This window comes from Callospermophilus lateralis, chromosome 4 (assembly GCF_048772815.1).
Source record: "Callospermophilus lateralis isolate mCalLat2 chromosome 4, mCalLat2.hap1, whole genome shotgun sequence".
NCBI classification, from domain to species: domain Eukaryota; kingdom Metazoa; phylum Chordata; class Mammalia; order Rodentia; family Sciuridae; genus Callospermophilus; species Callospermophilus lateralis.
Genome location: NC_135308.1, coordinates 27,713,770 through 27,733,087, shown reverse-complemented (window position 1 = coordinate 27,733,087; position 19,318 = coordinate 27,713,770). Strand labels below are relative to the sequence as shown.

At 35.9% G+C, this 19,318-nt stretch overlaps 1 protein-coding gene across 3 annotated transcripts in view; it reads left to right on the top strand.

Annotated features, from left to right (window-relative positions):
- Positions 1-19,318, top strand: part of Asb5 (ankyrin repeat and SOCS box containing 5) — a 44,345-nt gene that overhangs the window by 18,352 nt on the left and 6,675 nt on the right. Inside the window, exons 1-2 of one of the 3 annotated variants that reach the window (XM_076852379.1) lie at positions 4,260-4,469; positions 17,052-17,131. In XM_076852379.1, coding sequence (XP_076708494.1) covers positions 4,346-4,469; positions 17,052-17,131 — 204 coding nt within the window. In that variant the 5' untranslated portion in view covers positions 4,260-4,345. Of the gene's footprint in view, positions 1-4,259; positions 4,470-12,100; positions 12,198-17,051; positions 17,132-19,318 lie in introns of those variants that run through there. The other 2 variants (XM_076852381.1, XM_076852378.1) reach the window with 2 other exon arrangements.

The window sequence follows — 19,318 nt, the reverse complement described above, 5'->3', positions numbered from 1 at the left end:
GCATTGCTCCTATTTATATATTGTTTGTGAAATTATTTAGCAATTCAGACATCCTGTGAAACAGGTGCTAGTGTCATCCCATTTTCTAGATGAGGAGACTGAGGGACAAAATTATGAATTAGCTTTCCCAAGATATCAAATTAGTATTTGAATGAGCTGTACTACAGACCTTATTTTGGTGGTTTGATTAGAGAGCTGAGACTCCTAACTAGTGTATTCTCTGAGCATTTCTACTGAGGTCCTAAATTCAAATGTAGGTAAACTCCTGACCAAGTAGCATTTATAAAAAATGGTCTAATCAATGCAAGTTTAAAATGTTTTATTTCTATGTAGTGCAGTTAAAAAGTAAAATTAGTGTAGATGAATGTATATACTTGTGTATATTTTACATATATATTTTAAAGCAGTATGTGTTTTCTTCTCAATATATATTTAGCAAAGTTGGTAAAAACAAGTTCTATTTGAAAAATGAATCAATATTTTGGTTAGATTTTCCTTGTTTATTTTTTTTCTTTTACAGTGGTATCTTTCTGTTTGATATCTTTCCACTGTTAATTTCACAGTTTACATGCTAGCCAAATACTTTCAAGGATATCTTAAGAATAACAGAAAGGACTGGGGCCATAGCTCAGTGGCTGGCCTAGCATGGGTTCCACAGTATCCTGGATTCCATCCCAAGAACTGAAAAAAAAAAAAATAATAACAATAACAATACTAAAAATAGTTTTGACCTTACTCTTCCACAGATTATTTTGTTGTTAATAAAAATTTTAGTAATGGAAATGTATTATCTATGATAATGCCATGCACTCTATATTGAGAATCACTGATTTAGAGCCCTACTTGAAAAATTACTTAACTCCAGTAAAACTTATATGGAAGTTAGATATTTTACGGTCTACTTTAGCAGTTAAGGCCAGTCCTGCAACCTAGCTATGAGCATTTCGCTATGAGTTTGCTTACTATGACCGAGCTTTGTGCATTCTACAATGCCTCTCAAATCCCTCACTAGAGTTTGGTGTTCAAGTGGGCAACAATTGTCTTTTCATCTTTGTGTCTGGAGGACATGACACCTGGTAGGCACACAGTGAACACTGGATGAGTGAATGAATGAATAAATATTTCACCACCTTGTTCATTCATTACACAACTGAAAATTACTATACTTTAGTAGATGGAGCTTAAGGTAGTCTTTCATGTTTTAGGCATTTAGGCCCTGGGATTAAAATTGTATTATGTTATTTCCATTCTGTGTGTAGACATTATGTGTGTCATGTTTTGAGAAGTTTTTTAGCTGTCAGTATTAACAAATCTTTGAATATAGTAGATAGAAATCATCTTTAACCAACAGCTAAAGGGAAATTATTCTTCATTGTACCAAAGTTGGTAAAGTTGAAAAGACCTTTTTACATCTCAACCCCCTGCACACAGTGTTCAGGCCCTGATATGTTTTTATATGTAGTTTTCTTGTTATCCCAACCATATTTTCTCTCATTGTGATTTTTATATCTCTTATCCTTCCTACAAGGCTTAGCATTTTATTCCAGCCTTCTTAAGTAGTAATAACAGTTCAGCTCTGATCTATAGTACATCTTTGAAGTTTTTCTGCAACATATAAAATAATAATATCTCCTATGACATTTAATTTTGATTATTTTCCCTCAAGTCATATGTGATATGGATTCTCTTTAAAACTTCTGTCTCATTTACAGGAGGACTTAATGATATCCTGTAATTTATCCAATTTGTTTTGTTTGTACACTAGGGAAGAAGCCACATTCTTCTATATGTCTAAAGATTCCACAGTGTACCTTTATTTAATTACAGATACCCAACATTTAAAGGATTCTGCCCCAAACCTATTCACTTCATTGTATATTGTTTTTATGAAGTCATGCACTTGAGCATACTCAATTTATACAACATTTTGTTCCTTTTTTCCCTAGTGAATTAACCATGACATTTTCCTTCAATTTCATGGGATCACTGTTGAAAGTTACTTTTGCTTTTGATCTATTTAAAATTTTTGAGAGAATAAAACTTACCAACCCACAGTCTCGCACACATCTCAATTAACTCTGTAGTCAAGGTCAAAGCCAATAGTCTCTTTTCTTTTTTCTTTCCCCACTGCACTGAAAATTCATTTATCATCACCAACAACTACGAAAATCCTTCTTGAAGTATTTGCAAGTTCTTTTGTGTGTGTGTGTGTGTGTGTGTGTGTGTGTGTGGTGCTGGGGATTGAACCCAGGGCCTTATGCATGTGAGGAAAGCAGTCTACCAACTGAGCTACTGAGCTATAGTCCCAGCCCCCATATTTGAATTACTCTTTAAACTGACACTTTTTTGGATGTCCCTATCTAAGAGTTACACTGTGAAACAACGGAGAAACAGATTCAGTCCCTGTAATAAGAATGCACAGTCTAGTGGGAGATAGACACAGAAGTAGATCATCATAATACAAGGCATCTAAAATTGTTTTAAAAACAAAAATCATTCGGAATACTTATAGTAAAGCTTCCTATATTTATTTTACCATAATAAAAGCATAAAGCTGAAAAGTCAGATAAGCTTAAAATTTAATTTTCTTTTAATTGATTTAATTCATTTTAAACAAAAAATATAATTTAGTGTTATTATATAGCTAGTGTAGATTATCATGTTCCCTCAGTAATTACAAACTAGGGAACAATGAGTCAAAGGTTAATGACAATTGGTTCAAGTAAATTTACTGGACCTATATAGATCCCTTTGTCTTTTTTCTTTTGAATCTTGAAGATTGAACCCAGGGGTGCTGTACTAGTGGGCTACATTTCCAGCCTTTTAATTTAATTTTATTTTTTGAGACAGGGTCTCAGTAAGTTGCTGAGACAGTTCTGGGACTTGTGATCCTCTTAACTCCCCATTCTAAGTCTTTTCTAACTACTTGGGAATATGCCACCTAAGCAAATTACCAGGCTGAGCTGACTCTAAATTTGGGGGCACTATAATGTGCTTAAAACTCATATACTAAATTGCCTTTTGTGTGATAGTGATAAAATTTGAACCAAAGCATGTTAGAACCAGAATATGATTATGTCAAAGCTCTTCATTTTATGGAAGAGGAAGCTGAGGTATTGTTAAGTTACTTGCCCTGGGCCACACAAACAGTAGAACTTAATTCAAGATGAGGAAAACATATTCTGGCTGTTCATTAGTGATGTTGTCTTTGAGGTCAACAGCAGCAACGTAATGGAGCAGTGTACATTAATAAGGTAGCACATGGAAAATCATTTTGTAGGTGGAGTGCTCTTTTCTACTACTCAACTTGCTACTCCCCAGTTTTGTTCCCTGTACATACATACCAACAGAAGCTAGAGCATTAAAAACAGTGACTAAAAAGTAAAGACAGAAAAAAAAAAAAAAAAGGACAGACAGATAACAGAATCTGTCGCCATATTTCATCCAGACAAATCTCAATATGTTAATACCAGTAACCTGAGCACCAGCTCAGTTAATCCCTGGAGACCAACACAGCTCAGTCACTGCTCCTGACTCCATCATGGACCGTGTGCTTAATTCAGCTCTACATGCCAGCAAAAAATAACAGGCACATGTTTGGTTTTTCCTCTCCTCTCTCCAGCTACCCTTTCCTCTGCCTTTTAGGGTGAAAAATCTCAGCTGCACTTAAACTGCTTGCTGACGTCTTTTGGCTTAGAAATGACCTCCCCCAAAAAATCACAATTGTGAGCTGTGCCTATATAAATAAGGGCTGTGATTTTGTACTGAAGCCAGATCTAAACTTAGATCCTTACAAAATTAAAACATCGAGCTAGCTACTGGCTGACCCTAATGCACACATAGTATTTATTCTTGAGGATGAAGGAAAAAGACTACCTCATCACTGATCACTTTGGGGCTTTCTGTGATATTCTCCTTGCAGCAACTATCAATGGGCCATTTCACATTTGAACCATTTGTAGATGATTTAGATATTCATTTATATTTTAAAGACAAAGCTCAACTCTATACAGTTTCACCCAAGAAAAGCAGTTTTACCCATGTTTTTCTTTCTATATCACACAAATAGTTAAAGACTTCAGGCAGTAGGGAGTCTCCACTTTAAAAATAGAAAATGCTACAGCATTTCTGGCCCATCCCCCACACTACATCAATCAGCCCAGCTCCCAGGGTTTCTGAATAGAGTTCACTGTGAAGCCATTCTCCAGTCAGCACACAGGCACCTTTGAGAAAGTCTGAACGGAAGGAAAAAAGTAGGTAGAAATCCAGATGCTAATGTTCCTTCTGGCTAGAGCACTTGCACTCATGATACCTGCTTGTCACAGGCAGAGACGTCAACCAAACTATGTCCGCAGATATTGCTGTTGAAGGGAACTGCATTAAGCAGATCCTCACGAAAAGAAGGCTAGCCAGTATAGAGGAATATTCTTCTAAACGAAAAGCTAGCTGGGGTATTCTGACCAGTCAAGGTTAGTACAGCAGCCTTTGCAAATCTGTTGGTGACCGGAAATAAAATATATAGACCTGTTTTTGCAAATACTAATTTTAAACTGTGGGTGCTTTCCAGAATGTGGATTCTGAAATGTATGGCATGTTACAAGACAGCACTGTTTTCACCTTTCAGTGTATGGAAAAGGCAGCTGCTGTCTCCTTTTTATGACTGGATGATGGTAAACTTTTAGATTTTTTGTGTTCACTTTTCTGTTTCAGCAGGTGTTTCTAAATTGGTATGGAAACAGAAACAGGATATTAAGGGAGGGGAAAGACTGCTTCTATGGAAATTTTAAATCATATGAATTAAACCAGCAGCTAAAAGGGACGATTTAGGCAAGAAAATGAATAGGACAGCTTCCTTAAAATGCTCTGACACAAAGTTATTAACTTTAATAATAGAAAATTATAAGAGGAGAAAAATATGCACAGTACCAAAGAGGAGTTATGTAAGGGAATTATTTTTAAAAGGAAAAGTACAGTAAATTGTAGTAGAGCATCTGTATGGGCCATGGAAGACAAAAATGTTGGAAATGCAGATTTGGAGATAATGAATGATCTCCCCTTTCAAAATAAGAATAATTATATTGGCTATGGGATAGTTGCGGTTTGAAGAATATTATTTATAAATGATTATAAATTTTAAAAACAAAGCATAGTTTTAAACAGGATCAGATATTAACATTTCTTTACAAGATCAAAAAAGCAACTGGATTCTCTCTTCTAAGCCCAAACACAGTTCCTTTTTATTGTTTTATAACAATAACTGAGAGCACACTAGCATGAATGAAAATAAGTTGACTACAAAGAAAACAAATTAACAATTCAACCAACGCTTGGTTTGCTGTGTTCAAGGCAGTGCTCTAGATGCTGGGAAGCTAAAATAAATAGACTCATCACCTCCTGGCCCTTAAAGTCCTGGAGGAATACAGGCAATTATTGTAGAAATAAAGAGAATCTTGTCATTTTTTTCAAATGAAAGGTAAATTGCCTAATTATGCAGTAGGCCACAGATATTAGGAAGGATAGATTTGTGGACTTGGCAAAACAAAATTAAGAAAAGAAAAGTAAATGAATTTGCCTGAGTGATTCTCCTGTATCTTCAACACAGAGACAGTAGATGTTGAAAATAAGTTATAAAATAATGTTCAAGTCTAATTTTGTGTAAAGACAATCCATTTTTATGTAATCTCTTTTTTTACATTGCTTGGTTATTGAAGATATAATAAAGGAGAAATGATTCATCCTTTGATTTAAAAAAATTCAAAAGGAAAAGACTTAACAAACTTTGATTTAGTTTACTTTCAAATTTTCCCAGCAGTGTTAATGAGAATGTAAATAGGCCCAGTCCTACTAGAGGTGACTTGATAACAGGCATAAAAATTTTAGGAATTTACTCTAAGTAAATAATTAGACATATTCACAAAATAAGCAATTAACATTGACTTCTTAAAACTAAAAGTCACTTAAACGTTTGAAAGATGATCAATTAAATAAATAATGGTACAATTATACAATGGAATACATACCATAAAGTAATCATTTTGTGACATGGAACAATGACTATGAGATATTGTTAAATAAAAACAAATAGATTAAAAAAATGAATAGTATGGCTGCATCTTGATTTAAAAATTTGTGTGTTTATAAAAAAGTTAGGTAGAAGATACACCAAAATATTTAAAATGGCTGTTTTAGGAATATGTATTGTGATTTCTTGTGAATTTGCCATTTTTTATCTGATACATAAAATCAACTTTATAATCACCACAACAAGCAGATATCGTTTCTGTGTTGTAGTATATTTTTTACTCTTTCAGATATGCATTCTGTTATATGAAAATTTGGAAAACAAAATTTTGCAGGCCTTTTTTTTTTTCCTTTGTGTGGTGCTAGGGATTGAACCCAGGGTCTTGTGCATGCGAGTCAGGCACTCTACCAACTGAGCTATGTCCCCAGCCTAGTCTTCTCATTTTTAACAGGTAATCTGCTTCACTTGTTTAGTTCATTGCTTATTTATTATTCATTATGGAACCTTTATGGGTTAGCAGTTCACTAAGTATATTATGAGTTCTGGGGTTGAAGAGAATATTGTATTGTGAAACTTCATTGGTCATTCAAAAGAACTGAGTTTACTTCCTGGCTTCATCATTTATTCTTTATTCTTTGTAACTTGAAGCAAATCATTTATTCTCTTGGAAGGTTAGTACCATGGAAACAATAATGACTTTATTAAGGATATTACTTTGTATTAGACATCACACATGGGCCCATATAACCCCCTACAACAAGTAGAAAATATGGGTGGTATTGACTTCATTTAGAGATGTAAAGACCATATATTTAGCAATTTTTAAAACATACTGAATGTTAACAGTCAATATGTGTTAGAGTCCAACCCACATATGCCTCCCTCCACAGCCCCTGTTTTTTGGAATCATCAGGATTAGAAAGCTGTGGTTTTAAACAATCCAAGAGTTTGAAGACTGTGTACTTGCAGCACTGGAAGGCCTCATTCTCTCAGTGCTCACACATAAAGGACCTGAGGATTATAGGAGGGAGCACTTCTATAGACCTATCAGAAGGTTTCTTGGAGGAGAAAGCTTTTGAGATGGGCTTTGCCACATGGGCAGGTTGGAGATTCAGACAAACCATTTTGCATTTTGGTGGGAAAGAATTTTACTCAAAAGTTGATATGGTTAAAAATATGACAGGTTTGTTTAGTATCTAATTTTTTTAAGTGCTGGAGCAGAGGGTGGGAGCAGTATCGAACCCAGGGCCTTGTGCATACTAAGCAAGTGCTGGACCACTAAGCCAACAAACCTCGCCCCTAGTATCCAATTTAAATATGGCCTCAGCTCTCATTCTACCAGGGTGACTGGGAACTTCATCTTTTCAATAATGTTTTCTCCCGTCTCCCTTAGAGCTTATGGAAAAGTTAGAGTGAATGTTGATATATTTAGGTAGCACAACTGGCCTTCATTCTACAGGTTTCCTACTGATAAACAAATTTGATACATCTATTTTTTCCTTTGAAAAAAAAGTTCAACAAATTTGTTGCTTACATTCCAATTTTAAGGCATATGATTCTGTCCCAAATACGTAGACACAAGAGCCTGTCTTGTTCCTTGTTCCTTGTTTTATTCCTTGAGGTATTGTTAACTCTCAGGGGTATGAACTAACAATAGACCTAGATTCTTCCTATTACTCAGGACCAATATGAAAAGTCTATCTGAATTGCTCTCTCTATCTCTCTTTCTGCCCTTTATTCTTCCCCTCTCACACTTTCTCTCCCACCACTTTATTCTTCTTTCTCTGCTCTCTTTCCTTCTTTCCCTACTTATGTAACTTCTTCCTAACTAGAGCCTCCGGACACAGAAGAAACTATCTTGAAGCCACTTCAGCTGTTCAGACTTCATAATCTCCTATAAACCAAGCAAGAAAAACAGATAGAAAACACAGGTACACCTCAATAAATCATTGTTCAACATAGGAAAAAGAATCCAATGGAGGAAAGATAATATGAAGCTAGAAAGAAAAAAAAAAAAGTTGTTTGAGGAAACATGCAAAACAGTCCAATTTAGCTTAAACAGGGGATATGTGAAGATACTATTAGAAAAGAAAAAGATCTAACACATACAATAGACAATCTCTAATTACAGGAAAAGAATGTTAGACCATAGTCAGGAGCCATGAGCAATTTTGAGCCTGAAAATCCAAAGGTCCTAGTGGTGATTTCAGGGCAGTCATATGCTGGATGTGCACCCAGTGTGGGGCTGTGAAAGGAAAGGGGTGCCTTTCCCTAGTTTACCATATGGCACCATATAGGCTATCTGGGACTCTAGGTGCTTATTGAAGTTTAATTCAGAAGCAGTATATAGACAAGAAAGGGAAGGTAGACTGATGTCAGGAAATCATTTAGGAGGTTATGGTCTAACCTAAGCAGAAAAAGAATCAAGCCATTCAAAGTATTTTTGGGGTGATAACCTGGATGAGAACAGAAGCCACTGGAGTTTAACTGACTAAACTTAAAAAGGAGTCTCTGACTCCTGTGTTTGGTACTGACTGTTGGAAGAGCACAGTGGTAAACACACTGACCAGTTAGGAGGCTTTTATAAAAAGTCAGGTGATACTGGGCATGGTGACACATGCCTGTAATCAGCAGCTTGCTGAGACAGGAGGATAGCAAGTTCAAAGCCAGCCTCAGCAATGGTGAGGTGCTAAACAACTCCGTGAGACCTTGTCTTTAAACAAAATACAAAATAGGGCTGAGGATGTGGCTTAGTGCTCAAGTGCACCTGAGTTCAATCCCCAGTACCAAAAAAAAAAAAAAAAAAGTGAGAATAATTGTGATGTGGATAGCAGCAGTGGAGGTTGAGATACAGTTAGAGTTTGGATTACATTTGAGTGGTAGAGGAAAATGTGTTTACTGATGTTGGCCTATGGGATGAGAGAAAACAAGAAATACGTGAGTGAGAGAAAACAAGAAATATGTAAAAGATTTTTATACCTGAGTGAGTGAAATTGCCATTGAGGAGTCAAGGAGATTTGGGGAGTATCCAATCAAAAGGTCAACTTTTACACTGTTGGTGGGAATGTAAATTAGTACAACCACTATGAAAATCAATAAGGAGTTTCTTCAAAAGACTAGGCATGGAACCAGCAGATGACCCAGCTGTATCAATCCTCAGTATTTATCCTAAAGAATCAAAGTCATCATACAACAGCAATACATGCAGACCCATGTTTATAGCAGTACAATACACAATAGCCAAACTACGGAACCAGCCTAGGTGTCTGACAATGGATGAATGGATAAAGAAAATGTGAGATATATATATATATATATCTCACATTTTCTTTATCCATTCATATATATATATAATATATATATATATTATATATATAATCACACACACACACACACACACACAGAGTGAAGTTTTATTCAGCCAAAAAGAAGAAAATATATTATTTTGAGGAAAATGAATGAAGCTTGAGAGTATGTGTTAAGTGAAAAAAGCCAATGTCAAGGGTTGTATGTTTTCTCTCATACATGGAAGCTAGAAAGGAAAAAGGAGAAGAAAGGGGTTAGATCTCATGAAAATAGAAGGGAGACTATTAAAATAGAGGAAAGAGGGACCAAGGGAAGAAAAGAGGGGAGGGAAAAGGGAAGTAGTAGGAAACAATAGTGACCCAATTGTATTGTTATATCATGTGCATATATGAATATGTAGTAATGAACCCCACTATTATGTATAGTTGTAATGCACCAATAAAATATGGAAAAATACAAAAGAGAATTCTGCCTATTAAAAACAAAAGAAAAATGAAAAGTTTAGTTTGGGACATGTTAGGTCTACTTGTCAAGTGGAAAAGTTGACAGTAGAACTGTAACTGAAAGTCTCAAGTTCAGAGATGACTGGTCTGCAGAAATATAAGTGGGGTAATCATCAGGTAGATAATATTTGTATCAATGGAGTAGAAGAGATTTCCTCAGGAGTGCGTGTAGGTCGACGTGGGGACTGAGCTTGGGACAAGGAGGATCCAAGGGGAGAAAGAACAGCTGGACTGATAGTAACCCCCTCCTTTCATACACGAACCAGGTTTCCTTGAAAATTATTATGCTTAAGTGTAAAACCGTATTATTACTGCCAGGTGATAGAGGGAATGACAACACTGTTAGAACCAATAGAGAAGCCAAAAAGAAGAACTGATGAGTTTTCTTTTAGAAATAATGTTGAGAAGCCAGCAAAATATGTAGGCAAATGCTCAGAAGTAAATTTAAAATAGGAGAACTGAACTTTGGGGGAATATCGGGATTTTCTTTTTGTTTGCTCATTTTATTTGGGGATCAAACCCAGGGCCTCATGCATGCCAGGCAAGCACTCTACCACTAAAATACATCCCTATCCCAGGGAGATACCAAAGTAAGAGCTCTAGATTATATGGTTGTCCATATGGATGTGATAATGTCCCCAAATTTGGACCATTCCCTACCTATTTCTATCTCCTACAGGCTGTAGGCAAGAGGAAAGGATAAGGTAAAATTTCACAGTCCTAAATAAGTTATTCATTCTTCTGCTTATAAGATATAATTAAAAGGTCATGGGAAGACATATGAAAACAATTATTTAAAATGGTATTTGGGTTGTACATGTGATATCTCAAATGTGTTTGATACTATGCTAAGTAAGTACTTTATTTACATTGACCACAACCTTATGAAGTAGAATTTTCTTTATCTTTACAGTTAAGAAAATTGAGTTTCAAAATGTTAACTGTCAAGGGTCACATAAGTGGTAATCATCTACCCTAAGATGGGAACTCAGAGCTATCTTTCAACCAAGTTCAGTACATTTTGCTCAGTACATTTTGCTCAGATCAATAATGGGTATTTGGAATGACAGAATGATCTCCCTCCAAAAGTAGCCCTACTTTCTGAAAAGGATTTTAAAACTCTGTTTTATTGAATTTTGGATATTCATGGGAGAAACTACTATCTTTGCTTGTTGAAAATTTAATTATTTTTCTTGAGATAAATTATGGCAGTGTATTATCTTTTTTTTTCTGTCTGAAGGGCTCATAAACAATGAACCATAAGAAATTAATTAGAATAAGTTGCATGTCAGTATAATTCTGTGGATCTTCCTGTAGCAACTAAGGACAGCTCAATCTGGTGATTTCACATGTGGAGTACCATTTTCTTTTTTTTTTGAGGAGCATTCAAAGAGCTGAGAATGGAAAGAAAACGACAGTCCCTGGCTTTGAAAACATATTACTTCCCCCTTACTAATCATGTTCCTTAAGGATTCCTATAGCTCTATTAATCTGGTTCTCTGAAAGCTCAGGTCAATAAATGCCTGGTGACTTATTTGTAAACTTGGGAGTAAGGATGGGCCAAATGTTGTTGGGCCTGAAGTTTATATGCTACACATTTGGGGGACTTCTGTAAGAAAAAGAAGACATGAAATTGCATACTATCTTAAGAAAGGATCCATGCAAGTTAGGGGACTTGAACTTAAGTTGCATTTGCTTCATAGTAAATCTGTTTCCACTGTGTAGAACATAGGATTTAATATTTTAGAGCTAAGAGAGCTATAAAATGTACTAACAATTTTCACTTAAAAGAAAATGTTATATGAAAATGTCACCGTTTCCCACCTCCTTTAATTCCTTGTTTGAGATGGGTGTCCTGTGTTTTCTATTTTGAGAACACTAAGGAAAAGGTGACAAAACCCCTAAAATACCTCAGCATCGGTGCTGTTAGTTGCTGAATGTATTCACATCTTGCTTCCATTGATGGTGCTAAGCTTTAGAATAAGTAAAGACTCTCTTAATAATGAAATGATTTCACGATAGACACAGACACAAGTTGAATTGAAACGATTTTATTTCCTTGCAGGGGTGGGGGGGTCATATTGTAAGGAGGCAAAATAATTTGGATTAGTAATTTGTCAAATAAAGGAGAACAATCAATCAGAAAAGTGTGGCTTCAATTTGGAAAATAAGTCAGATTTTCAAAAGCTGTTTTTCCTTTTGGAGGTGAACGGTCATATTACAAGGAGCTTAGGGCTCCTTAAGATGGCCGTAGCAGACCAGCTAATGACAAGTGATTTTATTTTTTGTGCTGATAAAAAAAGACATGAGTCGGATCTACCTCAACAGTGGCTGGCTTGAAGTGCCATGGGGAGATGGTGATTTAGGTATGATATAGAACTTTACAAAACTACGCATATTTTAAATCATGAATGTTTTCGCTAGAGCAATGTGATATTTACAAAACAGCACAGGCTCTCACCCTGTAAATTATATACCAGATGTCTGGGAACTAGTGTTTCTAAATATAGGCCAAGTCACCTCCTGTGTAGCTACAGAGCCGTAGCAGTAGGCATTTGATTAACGTGATGAAAGTTGCAGATAATTTGTAAAACAATTTCACAGTGAATAATTTATCATAAAGAGTTAAATTGGATATTTTTTATAAGGAAGGGCTTTTGTTTCTTTTATCCTAGATACTCTATTACAATCTAACACAATTGTAAATCTACTAAACAGTTATACATAGAGAGATTTATATATTTTTTGATCTTGAGAAAGCTTATTAATCTGATATAAAGCCATATCTCTATTGAAAGGTAAGATATTTATTATTGCGCATATTTGAATAGAAACCTGTAGTTGCTAAATTTCAGATTTTGAAGGGGAGACACAGGTTAGGTTGAAGACTTAACTTCAAAACAGAACTTGGAAAATGACCAAGTATATTTTGATTCTCATATTACCAGATCACAGAAATTTTTTTGAAGAAATTACAAAGAAGCAAAATGAGGTGAGATTGCTTGGGAGTTGAACAAGCAGAATTCAAAGCAAAAGGTTTTTTCTTCACTGGGTGGCAGAGATGCTGTATAAATTATTCCTTTCGTGATTGATATGGCTTTATTTCTTATTATTTCAGAAAGAAAAGATGTATTTTGGCCTCTGTGTGACCGTTTGCAAAATGATCATTTTCCTTTTCTTTCTCTCTCTGTCCCTCTGAAACACTGGCAAGTAATGCAAAAATTGTTCAGAAGACTAATACAATCATTTTGAAGAACAAACACATTAGAATGCAAAGGCGGAGAGCTGGCTGGGAGGAATACCAAGTAGCCCTCGGCTGCAAATATTGCTAGCTTTGTTGTCCCTTAAAGGTCTTCATAATATACTGAAGAAATGGATCCAAAATGAATCAAAAAGTCCATTTCTGTCTGTCGGCTTCTGCCAATCCCTACCTCTGGCTAATTATCATGTTAGCTGGTGACAGTGAAATAACAGCAGTGACAATAACTCAGCGTTGTATATTCAGCATATAGTTTTTAGAGATATAGGTGATAAACTTTATTGAATCATTATGCAGGAAGGGAAAACCTGATCATTACAAATGTTGCAAGTGATTACTTAATTTAAAACATATATTTAAGCATTGATTATTTAAATTTTTATTAATTTGCTATTGCTGATTAAACTGAGCCTAGTGGTTTCTTAAATTGAATATATTTGGAAAATTAGTATTATAATTCTCATTTCTTTGCTTAAATATTCACAATGAAAATGGATATATATTCTATAGTTCTTTAGGTTTTTCTCTCTGAAATCAAGATTTTTAATGATAAAATAAATGTGCATGATATGTAAACATCAGATTTCATCTTAGAAGCTGGAACTCAAAACATGGTCATTCCCCCAAAGAACATTATTTATGATGATGTATTTTACATTTTACTTAGTGAGAACATAATATTCCAGTTTTTATAGATTATTTATTTGCCCCCAAATTTCATCCTGTGAACACATATTTATTTAATGCTATGAATGATTATAATTCTGCTTTGAATATAAGACAGCACTGTTGTACACAGCAAATAAAAAATATACAAAAACTAATACTGGTAATTCCTATTGCAACTCAAGACTCAAGTCAGTGTCTGGCTTACTAATTTTTCTAGATAAGCAAGTAATCATGCTAGGCGGACACTTTAAAATATGTATCTAATTATAAACAGAAAAAATATAATTCAGTATTCCTTTGAGACTTGTAGTGTGTTAAGTTTTACACTTTAGTCAAATTTTACACTTATTTTGGGAGGTAAGATAAATGTGTGTAGGAAACTCTGTGGGAGTTGTACCCTTTCTAGGGCATACTTAGGATTTGCTTTTTATTTTCTTTTTATAAAGACTTGATACCACTTAATTTTCATTGATGCTTTTTTATCCTGAAATTGGAATGTGGAAAAAATATAGTGAAAAGGAGTATGGTGAAACAGGCCATATTTAAAAGTTTTAAGAGATGATTAATAAAGACTGAGAACATAATTGAAGCTTCCTGAATAAGAAACATATCAAATATGAAAAAAGATACCTTTAATTTGAATCCTATGAAACTAATGACTTTTTTTCTCAAAAAAATGTAAAAACTTTCCTCTACTGATGTTGTAGTATCTATCTCAGTAAACTTCATCTTATTACAGCAATGGCCTACCTTTACTAAGAATAAAATAAAATTGCTGTTTAGATTAGAGGGTATTAGAAGGAAAAAATAGACCAATGAAATAGACCAATAAAAATGCCAAAGAGATTTATAGTATTATTATTTACTAAAATGCTTAGCATACTGTGTATGCATGCATGTGTGTTTTGAGAGGCAGGATTATACAGAATTTAAAACATAACCTCTCCGGAGCTAAGAGGTTACGGTTTGTAGTTTACATCCATAACTAGAAGCTGTGTGACCCTGGGTGAGTTACTTAACTTCTCCATGTCTTAATTCCTTCACCTTTAAAATAGGGATAGCCTCTAAGGGTCCATTAAACAAAAAATGGAAGTATTAAACAAAAAAGCTTGGGACCAGCAATTAGGGCAGATCCTGACACATGGCAAGGACTGATTTAGGTGTTCGTTTTAGTCAGATTTTTCACTGCTGTGACTGACAGACCTGCCAAGAACAATTTTAGAGGAGGAAGAGTTTATTTGAAGGCTGACAGTTTCAGAGGTCTCAATCCATATACAGCAGTCTCCATTTCTCAGGGCTTAAGGTGAGGCAGAACATCATGGCACAAGAGTGTGGTGGAGGGAAGTGGCTCACATGATGATTAGGCAGCAGAGAGAGAGGAAGAGATCTCCACTCGCCAGATACAAAATGTGTACCCCAAAGGCACGCCCCCAAAGATCCATCTCCTTCAGCCATACCCTATCTGCCTTCAGTTACACTTAGTCAATCCCATCAAGTGGTCACTTCGCTGATTGAATTGAGGCTCTCATAAGGCAATCATTTCTCATAGATCTTCTAGCATTGTCTCACACATGAGCTCTTGGGGGACACCTCACATCCAAACCATAACAATACTCTTTTGTTTTTATTTAGTCAGGTTATCCATGAAGAAACTAGTTTTGCTCAGCTCTGAAGCTGTTACTGCAGAGGTTGCCAATAGCACTTTAAGGTATTTCCAGAACTTTTTTACCCATTGCATGAGGAACCCTTTCTGAACAAGATTAAAGTCTCCAGCTGATAATAGCTATAGTTTCAGTATCTTTTGAAGGAGAAAATACAACACAACCAGAAACCTGTCACAGGTATTAGTTTCATTAATCACATACACTTGAAAACTATAATCCAGCAGGGTACAGTGATGTGTTCCTGTAGTCCCAGCTACTTGGGAGGCTGAATAGGGATATTGATAGGACCCAGGAGTTCAAGGTCAGCCTGGACAACACTGACAGATATTGTTTAAAAAAAGAGAAAAGAGTAATAATCTAAATACATTCAGGACAACTTCAAGTCTGCAAGTCTGTCAGGGAAGGCAGGTTATTTTATGCTTGTGCCTTATCCTTAGATTGGGTCTCTCTGACCCACATATAACCATGAGATAAAGACAAGCCTAATGGCTGAAGGCAATTTTCTTATATGCACTCCAGAATTTTCAGAATGATAAGAAAACTAAGGTTATTTTAAAAATAAGCTTTAAAGTATCTGAGGATAAAGGAAGAATTCAAACATTGTCAAATAATCACTCTGGAAACCTGAAAGAACTCAGAGAAGAAACACTCCATAACTCAGATCCTTAGATGTGTGTGATAAGACTGAAAAGTATTCAGCTAAGTTTCTACCCAGTGAATCAACAGATTTTTGAAGATCTTTTTCATTCTTACAGAGAAAGTTTTACACATTGTAAATTATACTTAATCAATACAATTCATACTAGTTTTCTAGCATTTGCAAAACCCTGAGAATTGAGTCCTACTCCTTCTAGACCCAAGTTCCCAGGAATTCACTATCACCAAGTTATTGGCTGAGCCTTCTACTTCTGGTTTCTGTGTATCACCATTGTTTCAGGAAGACCTTGGAGGCAGCTAATTACTTTCCTTACAGTAAATCACTCTGCATAAGCCCACTCATGATGAGTTAGTGTGGTATCACCAAAGTGTGTGTGTGTGTCGGGGGGGTCATCCACACCTGGCACATGGAGAGTCATGATTTCCACTATCAACACCATTTCAAATGCGGTGGCCCTGTGTCCCTCCCAGTCTGTGAGCTCTCTCTTTAGGGCCCACCTTGACTGTTCCATTATTTCATACTTGGGGCTCAGTCATTTGCCTCCTTGGCAACATATTGTGTACCTCAGGGGCATGGCAGGTGGGGAGTGTGGGGAAGTGAATATTTTGGCTGCTGTCATTGGTAAATTAAATAATAAATAAATAAATCTGGTTCTGTCTGAAAAATCATGATTTAGAGATTATTTTTTTTGGTGACCAATGTGGTATCCTAATCATTGTCCTCTTTGGAAGACAACTCAATAGGTGCAGTTGAGTCTGAGGTAGGTCAATTTCAGAACATGCATTATAAGTAGATTTGCAAACTACTTATTTGGATACTTCTGGTAAAAATCAAATTTCCTACCAGGTAGGATAAGTATCCGGGTCACCTTGTGGAATGCTGAATGTGAATAATTTATGACACAGGAATTGATTGAGCCTATTAGGCTTTGCTTTGACTCACTAATTTTGGTTTTCTTTCTTTTTGACAGGTTCCTGGGCAGATCGATCACCACTACATGAAGCTGCAAGTCAAGGTCGTCTTCTTGCTCTGAGAACATTATTATCACAGGTAAAATATTACATATAGCTTAGACATGCCCCCTTCCCATCAGCATAGAACATTGTCAAAACAAATCAATTCAAAACTACTAAAATTGCTTAAATTTACTACCTTTTAAACTTGTGTCAGACTAGTCAATAGTTTCTCATTTATCTTTGAAATTACTTTATAAATATTTTGGTATAATCCTTTGTTTTAGCATTTTAAAATTTTCATACAGTATATGTTTGTTCATTGATAGAAATTTAAACAATAAATAATTGTATGCATTATTAATTATTCTTTTTGTGGGGAGGTACTAGGGATTGAACTGAGGAGCACTCGAGCACTGAGCCACATCCCAGCACTATTTTGTATTTTATTTAGAGACTTGGTCTCACTGAATTGCTTAGCACCTCACTTTTGCTGGGGCTGGCTTTGAATTTGCAGTCCTCCTACCTCAGCCTCCTGGGAATACAAGCTTGCACCACTGCACCCAGCTATTTATTTATTTATTTTTAATATTTATTTTTTAGTTATAGGCAGACACAATATCTTTATTTTATTTTTATGTGGTGCTGAGAATCACATGCCAGGAGAGTGCTCTATCTCTGAGCCACAACCCCAGCTCCCGGCTATTTATTAATTATTCTAAACATGCTTACCTCTGTCTAATGTGTATAGTTAATTGGAGACTTAGTCACATAATAACCACGAAGGGTGATTAGACTAGATTCTGAAACAATCTTTTTGTGACATGGTAATCTAATGTGGGGAGTTGTCTACGGAGGCACAGAATGCTCATTTCTACACCTGCCTGCTCATCAGACTCACCAGAGGAAAAGTGAAAAACATATTCCTTCTTGAAACAGAGTATGTGGCATGGGCCTGTGCATTTATTTTTTAAGATTTTCCATTCAGATTTAAATATACATCCAGTTCTAGGAGTCACTGTACTAGTGTTTCCCAGTATCAAAGGACAAGGAATGGTTGAGAAAGGAAGAGTCCTGTGGCCCAGTTTAAATGGCACTGCCTGGGGCTCAGGAGACCTGCATTCTGGGCTGGCACTAGGGCTGACCCACCGTCTATCTGAGCTCCATTTTCACATCTGCAAAATGAAGATATGCATGAGACGCTCCCTTGGTGCCAACCAGTTCTGTGACAACCATGTGACTATTTTGTTTTGCTTATCACTTGATGAGGAGGGAAAAAATGCCCTATCAAAAGGTCAGTAATTCCAAATGGTAATCCCTCAGAGTGTCACGCAGTTCTCTGAGAAGAGGGCGGTCCTAAGGTATTTCTCAATGTGTATCTCCTATCCACAGGCAGGCCAGCCAAGAAGAGAGAGAGGCTGCCCCAGAGCACCATGTGGAAGGGAACCTCCACCTTCTCAATTGCTTGTGTCATCTGGCCACTCTACAGCAGTCTAGGGCAGCTCTCCAAATCTGCTGGCTAGCAACTTGAAATCTTTGCAGGGATAATTAAAGGATCTTAAAAATTCCCACTCACTAATGACAAAGATTTGGTGTTATTCTCTACGTGTGCCTTCATTTTATGATGCTTCGTGTCCATTCTGGTATTAAAGATTAGTAATCTCTAGTTATAGAATATTGGCAATCTGTAATATGTTAGGAGTATTTGTCTTGAAATTCTTCCTTAAATAGGAGTGCTTAGTATTAGTGTCAATAGATGATGAATTACTTAGTGAAATCAAGATGGCAAAGGATCTCATGCCCTAATATTTAACTATTTTAGTCTTATAATGTCGGTTTAATTGAGCTAAAATTAAAAAGTATTTAGTATTGACTGAAAAATAAATTCTAATATTTAAAATAAATAATAAAATCTAATATTTCCTATACGCTGGGTGCTATAATAATAATTGCTTTACAAACATCACCTCATTTTTGTGTGTTTGTGTGTGGGGGGCATACCAGGGATTGAACTCAGGGGCACTCGACTACTGAGCCACATCCCCAGCCCTATTTTGTATTTTATTTAGAAACAGGGTCTTACTGAGTTGCTTAGCACCTCGCTGTTGCTGAGTATGGCTTTGAACTCGAGATCCTCCTATCTCAGCCTCCCTAGCCACTGGGATTACAGGCTTGCACCACTGTGCCCATTTAATTCTCATGATAACCCTAAACTTGAAAAGATAAGGTATTTGTCCAAATTACTGCTTAATGGAGCTAGGTTTTAAACTGTCTAACTGGCTTT